Source organism: Aedes albopictus, chromosome 1 (genome assembly GCF_035046485.1).
Source record: "Aedes albopictus strain Foshan chromosome 1, AalbF5, whole genome shotgun sequence".
Taxonomy (NCBI): Eukaryota; Metazoa; Arthropoda; class Insecta; order Diptera; family Culicidae; genus Aedes; species Aedes albopictus.
This window is the reverse complement of record NC_085136.1, coordinates 336,787,522-336,806,886: the sequence shown is the minus strand read 5'-3', so window position 1 is coordinate 336,806,886 and position 19,365 is coordinate 336,787,522. Positions and strand designations below refer to the sequence as shown.

Here is a 19,365-nt window from a genome sequence, read left to right as displayed (position 1 = left end):
TGTATTGAACGAATACATCGAATGCGTGAAACTTCTGCCGTGCGACCTGTGCTTTTAAACAGATCGGCTTGGTTGGTAGTTCATGCCACCTTACCAAGACTGGCAAAAGTTTCAGGCACCCAACTGCCTATGTATTGTTCTGTTTTCATCACAAATTCTATCGATCGGTAGCCCCTATGAACGGAGTGCGAATTCCGAAAAAGCTAATGTAGACACCATATAGTGAATTGTAAATAAGATTTTTTCAATATATTATACAGGTTGTTAAGTATCGTAACAATACAAAAAAAATATTTTTCTCCAATATATATTTTTGCAAAACCATACATTTTATTGTAAATGATTTGTTCGAAATGCTGATACGTGGGTTTTAATATACCGTACATTGCATGGTAAATGTATAGTTTCAAACAATAAAATGTACCATAAATATATTGTTTTTAATTGTAATTTCACTACTGGCTATACATTTTATCAAATGGTTTTGGAATGGTTCTCTTCTGTTGCTTTCTAGCCTAGTCTAGTCTCTGATTGCATTAACAGTTGAAGCTTAGGCTCCCATGTCCCACCAGTCAGATAACTGGGTTTTGCAAACTAAGCATTATTTGTGGCAACACTTTGAGCGGCATGATGGAACTATGCCGAGCGCGATAAGTGTTATTAGACCACTAATGTAGTTGCATGAAGTGGGTGACGAGTACATAAGTATCATTACAGCGTGCTTAACCGTTATTGTAATATTGAGGCTCCAGTTTGACTAAAGTTTGAAATACATAACAACTCATAAGAAAACAGTCAAGTTCGATTCAAATATAAGTTAGGTTAAAAAGCGAACCCGCAGACGAAGTTATATCAGAAGTCGTTTCAGTGTCCAGTCCAGTCCATATGTTACAGATGGTGTTACGGGTTTATACCCGTAACAATGGCTCTACCACAGAGAACAGACGTCCAAGCTCGTGTAGTGCTATTGTGTAAAGCATTGCAACGGTTGTTTTGAAATAACTGGGAATGTGGCCATTACGTGGCGCTGTCAAATTTCGAATCGGGGTACAAATTTGCCGTTGTTTAATCTTTTGGCGCTAGTGTCACCAAGCGTGCACCCTAGTATAGTTCCACCAAGAGAATGGGTTGGTTTTACTTGGAAAACAATAATTGAATTCTTATTATTTTTTTTTCTTATTGCAAATAATGAAACTAATTACCAATATGTTACTCAAATTTTGTTACTGGATTAGTGAAATAATCATAAACATCTTGTTATTTAAGCAAACACAGCTCAGAATCTGAGTAGGAAAATTTAAAGGTGCGCTAGTGAAATATTTCTTCAGAAAGCGCCATCATGGTGTCGAAACAAGTTTTTGAGTGGGAAAGTCACCGTCGATGTCGCTACTGAGCTGGTTTTTTCTTTACACAAGATTTTCAAGCAATTTTGTTCGAGCATGGTCGTCTGTTCTCTGTGGCTCTACGTCAAAGATAAATCGCATTTGATTCGGTTGTGGTAGAAGAACAAGTTCACATGAGAGAAGGGGAGAAAACTCCCCTAAATGCAAATACAGAAAGTCATCACTGATTTACGGTAATCTGACCTGCATCTACATTCGTATTCCTCTCATCGCACTCTACATACCTAGCCCGCCAAATCTCTTGGATCTGCAGTTCTTAGGACACCTGGTTTACCATTTATATAAACATTTTATTGACTTTAAATAGATGTTTCAACTTATCCTCTTTTTTCTCTTTCTTTTCCTTTGCAACAAAAAAGTCACGAACATCAACAAAACAAAGCACGGAAAAATTTAAAACTGAATAAATAATTAAAAATGCCGTAAAAATAATATTTCGGAATAGTGAATGGTTCAAACGTAAGAAAAACAGTACAATATATTGTTACATAAAGATCGGATGTAAATGTATAGTAGCTACAATGTGTACAGCTTTTAGAGAACCATTCCATTACAATACACTTTATTGTAGCTTGTACACTGTATGGTACAGGAATGATTTTTAACCAAATACCTTATGGTTAATTTTTATCCGGGTATCACTAGATTGCTTTTCAAATTTTACTCAAAATTGCATTGTTAGAAAAAATCTGTTTGAAATTTTGGACTTGGAAAAAGTGGACGCAGACAGAATTGGCGTAAAGGCAGAAGGCGTGAAAGGAGGATTAAATATACTTATACATACCATAATAATGAGTACGTAATTTGTCGTAGGCATCTGTCTTTTTAAACAGATATTTGAGCATGAATATGTTATCTGAAATATGTAACTCCTCATCCTCAGAATCAATAGAGCTTGCGTCGGAAGTGTTCCATTCCGGAACGATACGGAAAGATTTCTCATAATTAATGTGCAATTGCATACATGTTACTCACGAGGAAAAATATGTCGCTTCTTAGAAAAGGAAATAATTCAACTCCCCAAAGTGTAAACCAAATGTGTGTTTTCTGCTCCCACGGGGTTAATTTGTACCACAGTAGGCGGGAAATTGGACCATAAACGATGACGGTTTCGTTTGCGTATACCACTGTCAAAATATTTACCCCTAAGGGACAGTAAATCATCTTGTTTGGTTCCAAAAATTGAGATGTAAAAAAATATGATTAAAAACTGGGATTCAATTCTGAACCGATTAAGATTGAAGCAGCAATGCTACCTAATTGAGATAACTTGTTGGCTGCTCTATGTACAGAAACCAAGTCTCATTCGGTGTAATTTTTGACGCGCAAACAGCCACGCGGCATATCACCGGCCCCGACAAGAAGCGACGTTACAACTGCTATGTACAATTTCGCTCCAGTCCAGTTCAAAGACATCAAGCCAAAACGAGCACCCAGAGAACCTAACTTCCCACTAATTAATTGCATTCAGTGTAGTTCTAATTTCCTAATTAATCAAATGCAGTGTAGCGCACCGCTACTAGCTCGGCGTGATCGCCCATCAGAGCCAGTGGATCCAAGCAACCCCTCCACTCCGAAAAGAAAGCGTCAAGCATATATGTAAGAAGTTGTCACCATGGTGACGGACGGACGGGTCCCCATTCAGAAAAGATTCTCTTTTGAAGTCACACGGAGCAGGCGGGGGCCAAGTGACGATGGTCGTCGGTCGGTTACATAAAATCCGTGGAGGCGCGACGGGATCAAGCAAATGGGATTGCGTGTTGAAAGGATCATAAAACTTGCGAGAATTGTGCAACAGTATAGGATTCATAGTAGGCTGCTGCTCCTGTGCTGTTGCTGCGACACGCCCTCTGGCACTGTTTAATGCAATTAGCACTTACTCATTAGTTCGGGTCGGTCGGTCGGTCGGTCGACCGCGTGCGTGTTCCATCGGATGCGTGCGCGGCGCGGAAAAACGTTTAGTTTAATTGGACCTTACAGTTAGCGGCAAGTTTGCGCCGCTGCTGCCGCCTCCGACGCCGCAGACGGCGTAAAACTCTTTGAACTTTTGAAGTATGCGTGCATTGCGCGGCTTTGAGATGAGCGGGAAATCTAATCTGACGGGAAGCAAATTCTTTGCTCTGCTGATAAATTTTGGAACAAGCTGGACATTTACTGTGGTATGGAAATGTTCAAGAATTTTGCTAAGAAATGTTAAAATCATCCTGCAATACTCTGTGTCATATCGCATCGTGCAATGGAGACGCATGGTAAATTGCAAAAATATGCAAACGACGAAGCAGTCGTGCGTTCGATATTGAACATTTTATTGCCATGGGAACTGCATGTAAATGTAAACATAGAAAGCGTTCACGCATCAGATCGGAGGACACCATGGTTTTTAAAAAATACCATTTCAAAAACTAGAATAAGTAGCTTGTTCTACCTCAATCTTGCACTATTCTCCAAATCCTCGGCAAATCGCGTACAGTCAGGTTAACGCGGATTACGATGCCACCATGTTCCAAAAATAGCCCGTTCGTACCTTTTTTGAAGTGTAGATCTATTTGTACGCGACCCCTTACTTTTCTAAATCGCAATCCCGCACACGCTTCCCACCGCAACAAGCGACACCAAACTTACAACGGCGCGGCAACGACGACGGAAAGCATCTTCAAAAGTTACGACTTCATTTTATTTTATTGCCGAATGTCATCTTTTTAATTGACGATATAGAAGTGCCGTAAAAATGTCTCCCCTCCAAAGCTGAGGTTTCGTGGAGCTGACTGAAGAAAAGTTTCTCGCTTATTCGAGAGTTTTTGAACCGCGTTCTCACAATCTCATGGAAAGCATGTACATTAGAGGCAATTTTGTTGCAGCCGGTTCTGCCCGGTTCGTTATTTTTAGGCACTACTCCAACGATCGAGCAACATGGGTCACAACGACGACAACAATGTGTATCCATGACAACGTATATATATTTGTGATTGTGTCAAAATGATCTTAACTTACCTTGCTTTTGTTATCTTTTGGATATCGAACTTTCAGAACTGCTGCTCCAACAGTTACCTGCGCGAACGGTTACATCAGCTCAGTAAGGATAGCGATCGGTACTCTCCAATTACAGGTAAGTGTCTGAAAAAAATAATAATAATAAACTTTTAGTAGCACAGTAATTTCTTATCAATAATAGCGCCAGCCAAGTCCTTACAGTTATTTGTGAAGGAAAAGAAAAGAGTATTGTGATTGAATTCAAAATGTGACTTGCTATAGCTATAGCCGATTGCTAGATTCCTACAGCAGCTCTTTATAGGACTCCTCCAGGAATTCCTTCCGGGTTTTTCCCGAAGCTTTTTTCTTGAATTCCTCAGTTTTTTTTTTTTATTTTGCAAATGAAGAAGAGTGAGGAAGTTAATAAGTGCAAGGCTTATGCAGTGGGGCCGGATCACAACGTCCGAGGCCATACTGTCCCGGTCGTTAAGTTGTTTCTTTTTGCGAAATAACGTCTTAAAGATTGGATGCGTGCCTTCTTTCCTTGGATTTCGTGGCGTATCTGCATGTTCGGACGTTATGCCCCGAAAAAATACGCCATAAAGTTCTGGAACATTATGGCGTCGGACGTTATGATACTGCACCTTATGCAGTCTCTGCCGTGTGGTCCAATGCTCACCAGTATTTATACCAGCGAAAGTGTATTAGATAGACGTTAGCTAAGACCTGTAGATAGAACACTACTACCAGCTGGTATAGATTACAGTCTTTCAGATGCAACTACCTGTAGATAGATACTATACTTTGGTAGCTCCTTATCAGATTTTTCGAAGCTTATTTAGTTTTCCTGCACAAGTTCCTTCTGAGATTCTTCCAGGAGTTTCTATTAAGAATAATCTGGAATTCCTCTACAAGTTCTTTCCGTGATACCTCTAGAAATCCCACCCCGATTCCTTCAAGAACTCTATTCGAAACCAAGATTCGGACTCTCATCATCGGGCTCGATCATTCTAATCGTAATTGTACTACACTCGAGCTCGAAAAACGAAGGAATAATGAGAAAATTCGAAATAATTGAAATGGTTCATAGTTCTAGTTACACGGTGAAATAAAAATCACTCGGGACAATGGAAATTCGCGGCAAAATTTCTTAAATTTCGCGGACTACTATTGTGAATTTCGCGACAATTTCGCGGTCCTATATTTTTGAACGTTTTGTCAAAGAAAACTCCAAATTTGCATGTTATATGAATAATTTACTTGGTTTTGTGAGGAGTAATCATAAATTCACTGAAAAAAGTAGCAAATTAGAAAAAAAAATGAAACGAATATATATTAAAAATGCAATAAACTCGTAAAAAACTTTACACTGTCAAAAGTTATCAGTCAATTTTGCTAAAATATTTGTAATTGTTGGAAATTTGTATAGTATTTTAACAATTTAACCAATTTTCGCGGCATTTCGCGGAATCGTTCAAATTTCGCAGCCATAGCCCAATTTCGCGGATTTCGCGGCTTCCGCGAAATCGCGAATTTCCATTGTCCCTAGTTATAAGCTAGGGGCGAGACAAAAGTTTCAAAAATTGTATATTTTCAATCACAGTCTATAAAAAAGTCAAAATATGAGTAAATGTGCACTCTTGGATTATATTTAGTGGTTTAAACCAAGAATCTAGATAGGGCTTTAGGAGCCTATTCCTGTAGAAATCTCAGATAGAATTCCTGGAGGAACCTCGGATGGAATTTACAGAGGAACTCTGAAGGAAGATCTACTGCAGTAAAAGGCTGATGAAATCCCGGAAGAGACCCAAGACACAATAGTCTGAAGGATCTCTTGGAGGAGTCCTAGAAGAAGTTCCTGTAAACCTGAAAAAACTTTCGGGAAGAAAGAATTCATGGAAATATAACTCCCCAAGGAATCACGCAAAGAACCCAGGAGGAAGCCTGGAATGTACTCTTGGAGAACTCTGAGAAGAAAGTTCAGAAAATATCCTGGAGGAATCTTAGGATGAGCTATAAACCGTTGTAATCCCAGAATGAACTTCGGGGACCAGACTAGATCAGAGGAACTTCTTGAGAAAAAAACTCCTGGAGTAATCCCTGAAAGAACTCCTGGATCAACCTGGAATAGAACTCCTGAAGAAATCTCAGAAAAACTCCCGAAAGAATTGAAAAAAGTAGTACCGAAAATGGGATGAAAAATCCTGTTTGCGTTAAAATGTAGCGTTGCATTTACACCTTTATTAAGGGTTTAAGTCAAGCTTTTCCGGGAAGCTAAACGGAAAAGTTTTCCTTCAGGCGCCGTCCACTAATTACGTAATGCTCTAGGAGGGGAAGGGTGGAGGTTGGCCAAGCGTTAAGTGCCTACAAAAAATAGGAATTTCATACAAAAAAGGCGTTACGGAGGGGGAGGGAGGGTTAAAGATTAGCGTTAATGGAGCTGCCTTAGATTGTTCAAGTTGTCACGTGCTCCTTAAAAAGTTATAGCTGTCAGAGAGAAAATAATACCACCTGATTAAGATTACACCCGATGCTTTTTTTGCACGGGTCGTATTTTTGCTACTATTGAATCTACACACCAATTTTTTAAAATGCTTCCAGCACAAAAAAAAATCAGCTAAATAAATTGGATTTTTGCTGAATTTCATCACAACGTTGCTGATCAACTGTCAACATTGCTGGATGGCTCAGCAAATTGAAAAATCATTGCTGATACTCAATAAATTCTAATTGCTGAATGCAATCAACAAAAAAAAATCAGCAAAGTTTGCTGAATACCAGCAGATAAAATTTGCAGTATATTGACTGGAATTTATGTCCACGGATAGTACTCACCGTGCCTCCCTGTGTACAAAATTTCATTAAAAAAATTATCTAAATTGGCTGAGTTATAGCAAAAATACGACCCGTGCCAAAAAAGAATCGGCTGTATCAGAGTGGTTAAAAACTGTAGCTCTGTTCAGCGACGTAGGTTGAACTTGCTCGAAGATGCTGCATCCTGCTCTTACCCATCTGTCAACAAACGAGTAAGGGCAGGATGCAGCTACTTCGAGCAAATTCAACCTCTGTCGCCCTACATCGGGCGATTTCTAGCAGGCTGTGCGCGCGAGCGGTTGCGTTTTCAAAATTTTCACGCGTCTTCTTTGCTCCGCGGTGTTTCATCATCAGAGCAATGATTTTGAGGATTCTATGAATTTATGTAAACAATTTGAAGATTAAGTAAATTTGCCAGAATTTTAAAGCAAAAAATAATTTATTTCGAAAAATATACGAGACTGTTAAGCTTGTTTGAAAATTGACGGAACCTCCCCAAATATTTCTGTAGGGCTAGTGAACAACATCTTTGAACTTGTGAAAGTTGTTATAAGATTGTAGAAGAAAACAATAGTACTTGTTTGTGGACTACTGACACGGGATTTCCATGATTTCCACAAAATTACAGGAATTTTCTCCCAGTAGATTATTTAGAGAATTTCTCAATGAGTTATGTAAAAAACTCCTTAGGAATTCCTCCACCTGTTATTCCGAGAACTTTTGGACGTTCCGTTTTCCAGGAGTTTCTTTGGGAAATCTTTTGTAAAATCCTCCAAAAATTTCTTCTAGAATTCAACCAGGAGTTTCCACGGTGAATCCTCCAAGACTCTTTTCGTTGCTCATGGAGAAATTTTCTTCAAAGCTATCGAGGAAATTTCTCCATGAGTTTTTTTGAAAATTCCTCCAAAACCCTGTGTGAGTTCCGCTATGAGTTCCTTTGGGATTTTCTTGTGAGAAAGCTCCAGAAGTGACTATGACTATCCATCCAAAAGGCAACTTCACCATTATTTCTTTGGCGAATTTTTGGTATTTCGTGAATTAGGTTTTGAAATTTTGAAAAATGTAATGTTTTTTTTAATTTTATATGAAAGAGCACCTTTTTCTGAGCCACAATGATTTTTTTTCAGATTTATAGAACTTTATTTTGATACCTTAAATCAATTTCAAAAAGATTTTTTGAAATCACCTTTCGACAGCTGGACAACTGTTTGACAGATCCACCCAGTACAAACTGCGACGAGGGGTGATTCGACAAATCGCTCCCATACAAACTTCAAAATGATGTTTAAATAGGTTTCCGGGCACCAAAATTCATGAAAATTTGGATTTCGGCTCAGTTTGACATGCAGATTCAGAATATCGAATTATCTCAACACCGTTTAAGAAGCCGATTCGTCCAGGCGTAATTCGTTCTTCCAGAAGTTCAAGTGGAAGTTTCTCCAGGAGTTCTTTTAAAAAATCTCCAAAATTTGTGTCGGAAACTCCAGGAGTATACCTATTTGGAAGTGTGTTCAGTTCAGAAGTTCCATCATAATTTTGCTAAACATATTCGAGTTCTTTGAAGAATTTCGTCAGAAATTCTTCAAGAGCCTTCCTGTATTTTCCATGAATTTCTCTAGGAATTACTTTAAGGCTTCCATTGGAAATTTCTTCAGAAGCGTCTTCGAGAATTACTCTACAATTCTTTCTTTTCCTTTGAGAGTTACTCCAAAAGTATATTCAAAAATTCCTACAATAGTACTTTCAGGAGTAGATTCGGAAATTTCTGCAGTGTTTTTGAGAAGTTTTTTTTTTGGGAATTTCGCCAGAAGTTTTTTCGAAAATTCCATTTTCTCCAACAAATCCTTCTAGGATTCCTCCTTGAATTCTTGCGTGATTCTTTTATAAAAACCTTTAAAAACTTGTCTGAGGGAATTTCTCTAGGAGTGTAATCGTATTTTTTTTTTATTCAGGAGTGTTTCGTTCATTTCTTCTGGAGGTCCTTCGAGAATTCTTAAAGATATTCTTTCAAGATATCTTACGTGAGAATATTCTAAAATTATTTCATGGATTCTTGGATTACCTGGGAATTTCTGCAGAAATTTATTCAATGATTTTCTAGGAACTTTTTCTGGAATTTCTCCACAAGGTCTCTCGTCAATTTCACCAGGAGTTTTGCTGAGAGTTCTTAAGGAAGTCTTTTTAGATATTTCTCCGGAAGTTCTTTTGAGAATTCCTTAAGGATTTCTAAAAGTTTTTCAAATGATTTTTTGGTCAATCCTCCACGAGTTTCCATAGAAATTTCTCCAGGTGTTTGTGCAGGAATTTACATATTGATATCTTTCGGATTTCTTCCCTTCAGTTCTTTCAGCAATTTATCCAGATAATCTTAACCTTCCGGAACTCGCGCGGTTGGCCACTACCGTCAGCACCACGCTAATGCTGAGTACAAAAAGCGAGATTTTTTCAACGTGTTGTACAAAATACAACAGCGCGATCACTCGAGGGTTAAGGCATTCTTCCACGGATTTATTTGGGAATTCTTTCAGGAGTTTTCAGGCTGAAAATCTCGTTAATAAAATTATAAAAAAAAATTCCACAATATATGCCTTCGTGGCTTCTTCCAGAAGTTCTAACAATCTCGGGGATTCGTTATATGTTACTTCCGCGATCCCTTCAGGAGTTTCATAGGGATTTTTTCCATAAGATCTTGAAGAAGTCAGTAAAAGTTCATAGAATATTTTTTCACGAATTTCTTCAAAAATTCTTTCAGGAGTTCAGGAGTTGTTTCGGAATTTTTTCAATGAATTCTTTTGAGAATTGTCCAGGAGTCCATTGGGATTTCATCCAGGAATGACTGTGGAAAAACCTCGGCACCTACGGCAAATTCATTGAATGTTCTTGCGGGAACTCACCCATGAACATGCCAAGAAGGATTTTGGTCAAGGATTGCAGCCAATCGCATTTTTTTTTCAGACATTTGTGTGACATTTTCGGAATTTTTTTCATGAGTTCCAACCAGAATTTCTTCAGAAGTTCCTTCGAGAATTCTTTCATGTTCTCTTTGACGAAGCTTTCCACAAGTTCCTGGGATATTTTTTCCAGGAGTTACAACAGGAATTTCTCCAGAAATTCGCGCAGCAAATGCTTCAGAAGTTCAGAAATTTTTGAGAATTGAGAATTCTCTTGGATTTGTTTTTGATTTTTTCCAAGAGTTCTTTCAGAAATTTCTTCAGATGATCCCTTGAAAATATTTGCAGGAATTTTGTTGATAATTCGGCACCAACATTTCAAAAGGGCGTAATTACATTTACAACCAATGCCTTCTCACAAAGCTGTGGAGCGTATCCCATCCCTCTCGAGCAATCCACTAGCACAAATAGAAAGATAAAATCCTCCTCTTTCGATTAATGGATGTGAATTGCGTGAGATGAATGAAATACGACCCACAGCTCTGTGATAAGGCATTGGTTGCAAAAGCAGTTACGCCCTTTTGAAATGTTGGTGCCGAATTGTCCAGGATTTGTTTTCGAAGTTTTTCCGGGTATTTTTATAATTCGTCAAGTAGTTGAAAATATTTGTCAGGGATTCTTTTTTTTTTTTTGGATTTTCTCCAAGAATGCATTCGGAATTTCTGTCTTGAGTTTTTCCTGAAGGTGCTTCTTCAGAACTTCTCCTGGGATATCTTTAGAGGTTCCTCCAGTTATTGTTCCAGTGCTTTTTTCGAGGATTCTTTCAGGATTTTTTCCAAGGGTTCCCAAAAGAATTTCACCCGAGTTAAGGTATTTTTACAGGCATTCTTTCAGAGATTTCTTCAGGTATTTCGCCATGTATTCCTTCAAGAATTCCGCTAAAATCCAATAGTTAATGAGAATATCAATAATAATCTAATAATCCATTCGTAGTATTTCTGCAAGATTTTTTTTTCTATGAATTCTTTTAGAAAATTTTACCAGAGATCATTTGAAAATCAATTCAGGAATTCTTAAAATCTTCTGTAAAAATCCTTCAAAAGTCCATACCAGGATTTCTTTAAAAGTTCGTCCAGAAATTACCACGAATTCATTAAGAAAGCTTTCCTGGGGTTTACTAAGGAATTCGCCATTGGATTACTATCGAAATTCCTCATGGGTATTTTTCTGGAATTCCTCCTGGAACTGCTGCAGGGATTCCTCTAGGAATTCCTCCACGGAATCATCTTAGGATTACTTCAGGATTTCTCCAAGAACTCATTCTGCGATTTCTTCAGTACTTCCTCGTAGGTTTTCTTCAGAAACTCCTCCTGGGATTCCCTCAGGAATTCCTTCTGGAATTCCACTAGATATTCCTCCAGGAGTTCTTCCAGTGATTCCTCAAGGGAATTCCTGCAGGTATTGCTCTAAGGTTTCCTTCAGGGATTCCTCCGAGAATTTCCTTAAAGATTCCTCCAGGAATTTCCCCAGGAATTCCGCCCGGGATTCCTGTGAGACGGAATTGGCCACCCAGCAGAGTTTAGCACAGGGAAACAATAATTGCGTGGAGAAATAGTAATTCGGAGAGCATAGCAAAATCGTGACGTGCGCTTACAAACGTGTTCTGTATTATACTGACCAATAGCAAAGTACAAGGTGAATGATAATAGAGGTGGGTTTTACATTTCAGTTTAGTTGGTCAGCGCCCCACTGGCAAAAAGATACATTCAACAATTTGAAGTTGCTTTAGTGATTCTCTAAGGATTCCTTCAGAAGATGTTCCAGGATTTCTTTCAGCGATTCCTTTTTTTAGTTTTAATTTCTGTGTAGTTTAACTACTGCTAATTCTACACTTCCCAGGAATTCCCTCAGTGATTTCGCTTGGAATTCCTCAAACGGCTACTCTAGCGTTTTGTCTAGGAATTTCTCCAGACATTTATTCCAGGAATTCCTCTGAAGATTTATCCAGAGATTCCTCCAAGCATTTCTACAGAAATTCATCCAGTGATATCTCCAGAAATTCTTCCAGGGATTGCTCCAGAATTTCTCCAGAAAATCCTCCAGAAATTCCTTCTGGATTTCCTCCAAGAATTCCTCTTGGAATTACTTTTAGAATTTCTCCAGAATTTCTCTAGGGATTCCGCCAGGACTTTTTTCAGAAGTTCCTCCAGACATTCCTCCATGATTTTTCCATGAATTTCTGCAGAAATTCCTCTAGGAATTCGCCAGCAAGGAATTCAGTCAGGGAGCAATTCTTCCAGGAATTGCTCCTGGAATTTCTCTAGGTATACTTTCAGAAATCCCTTCAGGGATTCCTCCAGGAATTTCTCCTGGAATTCCTTCAGGGTTTCCTTCATGCAGGAATTCCTCCAAGGATTTGTTCAGGAATTCCTCCAGGGATTTCTCCAGGAATTCCTTAAGGATTGGTCCGGGAATTATTCCAGGGATAGCTCTAGGAATTCCTTTAGTGATGCCTTCAAAAATTCCTTTATGTTCTACTACAGAAAATGTTGCAGGGAATCATTAAGAAAATTCTCTGTTATTTCTAAAAGAGCTCAGCTATGATTTCTTACGAACATTTTGTGAATATTATAAAAATATATTAGCTCATGAAGAAATAATGCACGAGTAAATAAAAATCCTTAATCTTCTAGAAATTAGAGTAGTAATATATATTCCTTCAGAATTCCACCACGAGTTCCTCGAGAATTCTTTTAAGAGTTCCTCGAAAATTTCTCTAGGAGTTTCTAAAGAAAGCCAGGAGGAATTCCGAAGGAACTTGGAGGAATTCCCAGGGAACTTCTTGTCGGATTTCTGGGTAACTCCTACAGGAATTCTCGAGAAATTAATGAAGGAACTTTTGGAGAAATTTTCGAGTAACTGTTAGAATAATATCCGAGAATCTGTTTGAGATATAACTGAGGAACTCCTGTTGAATTTCTGGAGGAATTTCAGCGAAATTTCTGAAGGTACTCCCGGGGAACTTCTGGAGAAATTCTTGAAGAACTCCTGGAGATATTCTAGAGGAATTCCTGAAAAAAAATCCCGAGTATCTCCTGGAGGAATACCTGGAGAACTCCAGGAAAACCCAGAGAACTCCTGAAGAAATTGCCTAGAGAAATTCCCGAGGAACTCCTAAAGGGATTCCCGGGGAACTCCTGGAAGGATTTCCGGGGAACTCCTGGAAGGATTTCCGGGGAACTCCTGGAAGGATTTCCGGGGAACTCCTGGAAGGATTTCCGGGGAACTCCTGGAAGGATTTCCGGGGAACTCCTGGAAGGATTTCCGGGGAACTCCTGGAAGGATTTCCGGGGAACTCCTGGAAGGATTTCCGGGGAACTCCTGGAAGGATTTCCGGGGAACTCCTGGAAGGATTTCCGGGGAACTCCTGGAAGGATTTCCGGGGAACTCCTGGAAGGATTTCCGGGGAACTCCTGGAAGGATTTCCGGGGAACTCCTGGAAGGATTTCCGGGGAACTCCTGGAAGGATTTCCGGGGAACTCCTGGAAGGATTTCCGGGGAACTCCTGGAAGGATTTCCGGGGAACTCCTGGAAGGATTTCCGGGGAACTCCTGGAAGGATTTCCGGGGAACTCCTGGAAGGATTTCCGGGGAACTCCTGGAAGGATTTCCGGGGAACTCCTGGAAGGATTTCCGGGGAACTCCTGGAAGGATTTCCGGGGAACTCCTGGAAGGATTTCCGGGGAACTCCTGGAAGGATTTCCGGGGGAACTCCTGGAAGGATTTCCGGGGGAACTCCTGGAAGGATTTCCGGGGGAACTCCTGGAAGGACTTCCGGGGGAACTCCTGGAAGGATTTCCGGGGGTACTCCTGGAAGGATTTCCGGGGGAACTCCTGGAAGGATTTCCGGGGGAACTCCTGGAAGGATTTCCGGGGGAACTCCTGGAAGGATTTCCGGGGGAACTCCTGGAAGGATTTCCGGGGGAACTCCTGGAAGGATTTCCGGGGGAACTCCTGGAAGGATTTCCGGGGGAACTCCTGGAAGGATTTCCGGGGGAACTCCTGGAAGGATTTCCGGGGGAACTCATGGGGAAAACTTATGGGGAATTTCCGAACAGCTCCTGGGGGAGTTTCTAGAAACTCCTGGAGGAATTTCCGAGTATCTCCTGGAGGAAGTCCCGGTGGTCTCTTGGATGAATTTCTGGGAGACTTCTGGAGGAATTTCCGCTGAACTTCTGGATGAATTCTCAGGAAACTTCTAGAAGAATCCCTTGAATTAACTCCTGGAGGAATTGTAAAACAATTTCTGTGGAACTCATAGAGAATTTGCCAATGAACTCCTGAAGGGATACCCGAGGAACTCCTGTAGGCATTCCCTGGGAACTCCTGGAAGGATTTCCGTGGTACTCCTGGAGCAATTCCCAAAGCTCTTCTGAAGGAATTTTCGAGAAATTATAAATATTGATAGAATTGCTATTGAAAGAATTCCTATTAAAATGCTTGATTAATTACCGGGGAATTCTTGGAGAAATTCTTAAGAAATTGGTGGAGAACTCATGAGAAAACTCCCGTGTAGCTTCGCTGGAGGGACTTCCGGTGAATTCCTGGAGGTATACCAGGGAAACTCATGGAAGTATTATCTAGATTCATGTGAAAGAATTCTCTGGAAACTTCTCCCGTGGGAAATCCTGGAAAACTCGCTGGGAACTCCAGTAGAAAATCTCGGACACTACTGGAGAAATTGGCTGAGAACTCCTAGAGCAATTCTTGGGGAACTCCTGGAAGAATGTCTGGAGGGCACTTACACTAATTCTCGGGAAACTTCAGGAGGACTTTCCAGTGAACTTGACAAAATCTAGGGAAGCTCCTTGAGATATTCGCACGAATGCAATCATGTTACGGAATGTTCACGGAATGTTCTTTATAGAATGCCACCAGAGTTTCTTCGAAATTGTCTTCAACAATCTGCCCACTCTGCTCGTAATTCACTTTGAGTTCCCTATCTGCGAACCAGACTCTAAGGTGCCAGCCAGAGTGGACGCGTCACGCGGCGCGGCGCGGTGCAATGCGGCATTTGACAGGTCGCGCGTCGACGCGCGGCAGAACTCCGTTCATTAGAATACAGGGAAAACAATCATAACATGCCAGAGTGCGCGCGGAACGATGCGAAGCGGAAAGCGTTTAGCCGCGCGACGCACGACAAAACAGTGCATGCACTGTTTTTGATGCGGAAGTCATGCGGTTCGCGCGGATAATTTTGTATTTTTGTGTGGATTTCGTCCGTTTTTACAAAATCATGGCGCTAATTTTACGAAATTGTTTTTCAAATGTATTCAAATGTGAATGTAAAATATATTAACATGAATAATATCACATGTTTATTATCCGGTGGCGTCTCGTAACCTCACTTTTCACATATTTTGCGAATCAAAATAAGTAATTCCTTCAAATTTACGACTAAAGACTTAACAGAAATAATCGAAATCTCTGTCATTCTACATCCATTACAAGCAGAGCTTTCACATTACCCCTACCCATGTTTCATGCACAAAAACGGTTGGCACCCCTCGATTATTTTACTATCTCAAAGTATTCTACTAGGGCTGTAAGCTTAAAAAATAGTTTCAAAATAAAAATATACTATTTTTGAGTTACCAACTTGTTTCATTGCATTGCTGTTTAAAAATAAACGAAGGGGTGCCATTTTTTACGTATACAACCCTGTGGTAGCTCTGACTGCAAGCTCACTTGTTCATAAAATTTCAAAATTTGTACCTGTAGGGCGGGTAGATTTGAGGTTAGGAAATCACCATTATCCCAAATGTATACCTCTTCTGAATCATCTGAAAGAAATAGCAGTTGAAGGTAAATTAAGATAAATGGTTCATTTTTAATTTTAGGTTGAGCACAATAATCACATATCTCCTGGAAATCTTTCATCAGATAACTCTAGAAAACTGTTGAAATGTTATGGCTTTTAAACCGATAGCGAGGAGATAACTCACTTTGATTGTGTGCTACTGGTTGTCAAGGCGAACCTGTCACAAACTGTCTCTGCAACCAGAGTTAGAAATTGTACATTGATGGTGTGAAGTGTTCCAATATCTAAAAAATCTTATCAAAACTTCTCACCGTTTGTTGTAATTCGAAAGATAAAATAATTATGGTGAGTTTAATAAAATAATCTATATAAATAAAATAGTTATGGTCAGTATTTATGTGCAAAGGTGGCGGAAATTATGAAAACTTTTCAGTTTGCTTTACGAACAGACGCTTTGCACCGCGTTCACTGTGGCTATCAAGCCGCGTTGGAAGACGCGTCAAAAACGCGCCGCACCGCGTCGCGTCGCGTGACGCGTCCACTCTGGCCGCAGCCTAAGTTTACGCGCAATGTTATTGTTTTTTAGCTCGCCAACATAAACGTCAAGCTATATCATGTCGGCGTAGTGTGAACACCTTTCTTGAGTGTAGCATTATTAGCTGTTCATAATGTTCAAGGAGAATCCAAGGGAGAATCATAAAAAAATAAAGCAAGTCCACAGTGCCTTAGTCTCTACTCACATCAACCAAGCTGGCCATGCCATGGCATGGGCATCTTGATCCGTCCGAGAAAGTATAGCAAATTTCGTCACTAAATGATGTGCCAACATTAGTTACCTACTTCGAACGGCGAAAATCTCGTGATGCATAATGGTGCCCATCATCATCGAAGTAGTCGGCGGTGATGACGACCACGAGAGGTGATCGTGTACACATGTGATGTGATGTCATTAAAACTATATGTAGGGGAAGTGGGGGTAAGATTTTCAACACAAGAAACTAGAAACGACCAAAATCGCTCAGGTTGTCCATTTTACCTTCATTTACCCCAATCGTTTCGACTTTCGGGTGACTTGAGTGGGAGGCAAGCGGTAAGCGAGTTGATTTTGTTCCAAATTAGAAAATTAGGAACTCATCCGTGCCTTGATTTATCTCGGTCGGGATTTGCCGTGTGTGTGATCTCCTCTAGCCCAGTAGTGATTTGTATGGGGTTTATAATTGTTGAAAAAGCGAATAATTGGATTAGTTATGAACGGGTATGATCTCATAAGAGCGGATATTTCTGTACGTTTAAAAGTTCTAATTTTACCCTGACTTATATATCATTGCTAGGGGATCTCGACTAAATTATTACCGAAACAAAACTCTTCATCATACCGCCATACTAATAATTTACCAAAAATAAAACAATAACAAATCTCGCAGCTAATCTATCCCAGAGAGATCCCCTCGGAGTGATTAGTTCTAAATCGGTCTCGTACGCATTCCATATCTTATGTCTTCTCTCTCTGTTCCCCGCACAGGCCACACACCGGCGAGCGCAGCCAATGGATCGAGCCTGGACTGTCTGAACCTGATCGTGCAAAGTATTACCAGCATGACAACGGCGGCCAATGGCCCAACCGGAGGACTCGGGTCCTCTTCAAGTGGCCACCACCATCACCAGCATCATCCTCACGCCGCTCCTCCGATCAACCAAATTTCGTTCGCATCTCCTTCGTCTTCGACCTCGTCGTCATCTTCCTCATCATCGTCATCGGCGGCCTCGGTGTCGCCGGTTCCTCCACCGCCGCCGTCAGGAACAACCACAGCAATCCGGACGGTTGCGACGACATCAGCGCTACCTTAGAAACCACACATAAAACGGTGGCGCGCACCAGTCACAGACTTCTTGGATCTTTTGGTACGCGCGCGTACGTACGGTTCATATGTTTAATGTTAGGTATAAATGCCATAGTTCAAATAAGTGCAATGCAATACTAAATGTCTCAGGCCGCATGGTTATTCCTATAGTAGAATGAACGGCCAAACGACACTCGCTAATTAATTGTAAATATTCGCTACGTTGAGATTAAACAATGCCTTTCTTATAATGTGTGCTTCTGGGTTTCTTGGCGCAGGACCGCACATAAGTCAATTTACGACATTCTGGCACTGGCTCTGGATGCAAAAGTGAAAGGTGAAATGGAAAATTAAGTGCGCGTTCTGCTCTGCCTGTGCAGGTTTTCCGTTCGGGCTAGTTTAGTGAGAGTACACTGAATTCTTTTTTTACACGACTTTTTTTTACGCGATTTTATTTTGCACGACTTTTTTTACGCGATTTTCTCGAAGTCACGCGACTTTTTTTTACGCGATTTTAGTCATTTGCGGAGGGCAAATCGCGTAAAAAAAATTTCCTTTGGATTTTTTTTGCGCGAATTCTCGAAGTTACGCGAACTTTTTTTACACGATCTTTTTTTGCGCGAACGCATCCATCGCGTAAAAACAGAATTTAGTGTATACAGGGTGTTCTGAAATGAACAGTAGCCGCGGTACTGCTTTTAAGTCATTAGGATGCCAAAGATTACTTGTACTGTGTGTGAGGGAATGTGATGAAAGAATTCACTATTAACGGGCAAAGCGTATTTGCAGTCTGAACACAGGTCTGAATGATTGTATGAAGGAATGTAAAAATTTGAAAATGAGTAGTTTTTGCAGTAGTGTGCTTTGATATGCCTAGATAAAATAATTAAAAATAATAAATATGCTGAAAAATATGAAATGCAGCTCTTACAATTGTATCCGAACATTTTTCTAACCAACACATCGCTGGACTCAGCACCGTTCCTTCTTTAGGTGGGTATTTATGAAGCTAACGTTCGCGACATCCACGTTCAACCCGGCTATAGTTTCAAGCAGATCCCAGCCTTTCGTCTTGGTCAAGCGTAACGTGTAACGGAGCAACCTAGAATAAACTCAAATTGATCAAAGCAATCACTGTGACTAAAAAAGTCAAATAAATTTTCTTTAGTCGCTGTTAATTTGTCAACTAAACCAGACGGTTTTCAATCCCACTGCAACCTACAACAGGTTACCGGCTTGCGAGATTTTTTTTTTTCACCAAAAGGTAAGTCTCACGACGAAGATCTCGTTGTTGAAGCGGATCTGCTACAAACGTTTTTCGGAATGGGAGGATATGGCGGAGCACATCTTCAGCATTCAGAAGTTTATCAGTAGCCTGGAAAATGCCGAACAGCAGATGGAGGAAAATCTCATGGTATCGATGATCCCGAGAAGCTTGCCAAGCTCGCACGACACCCTGATAATCGTTCTCGAAAGCCGTTGGGACGACGAACTAACCCTTGACCTTGCCAAGCGGAAACTTCTGAACGAAGCTGCGAAGAAGCAAGATTGCGGTTCGGATTCCACGATGAAAGTTGGACCAGGGACTAAAAGTGAAAATTTATTTCCAATGACATTCTAGTTTAC

The 19,365-nt window shown here is 40.4% G+C and overlaps 1 protein-coding gene across 1 annotated transcript in view; it reads left to right on the top strand.

Moving 5' to 3' along the window:
• Positions 1 to 18,607, top strand: part of LOC109406231 (transcription factor SUM-1) — a 77,883-nt gene extending 59,276 nt beyond the window's left edge. Inside the window, exons 4-5 of the mRNA XM_062847459.1 lie at positions 4,431 to 4,509; positions 17,421 to 18,607. Of these exons, the coding sequence (XP_062703443.1) occupies positions 4,431 to 4,509; positions 17,421 to 17,746 (405 nt within the window). The 3' untranslated portion in view covers positions 17,747 to 18,607. The remainder of the gene's footprint in view (positions 1 to 4,430; positions 4,510 to 17,420) is intronic.
• The last annotated feature ends 758 nt before the right edge of the window (positions 18,608 to 19,365 follow it).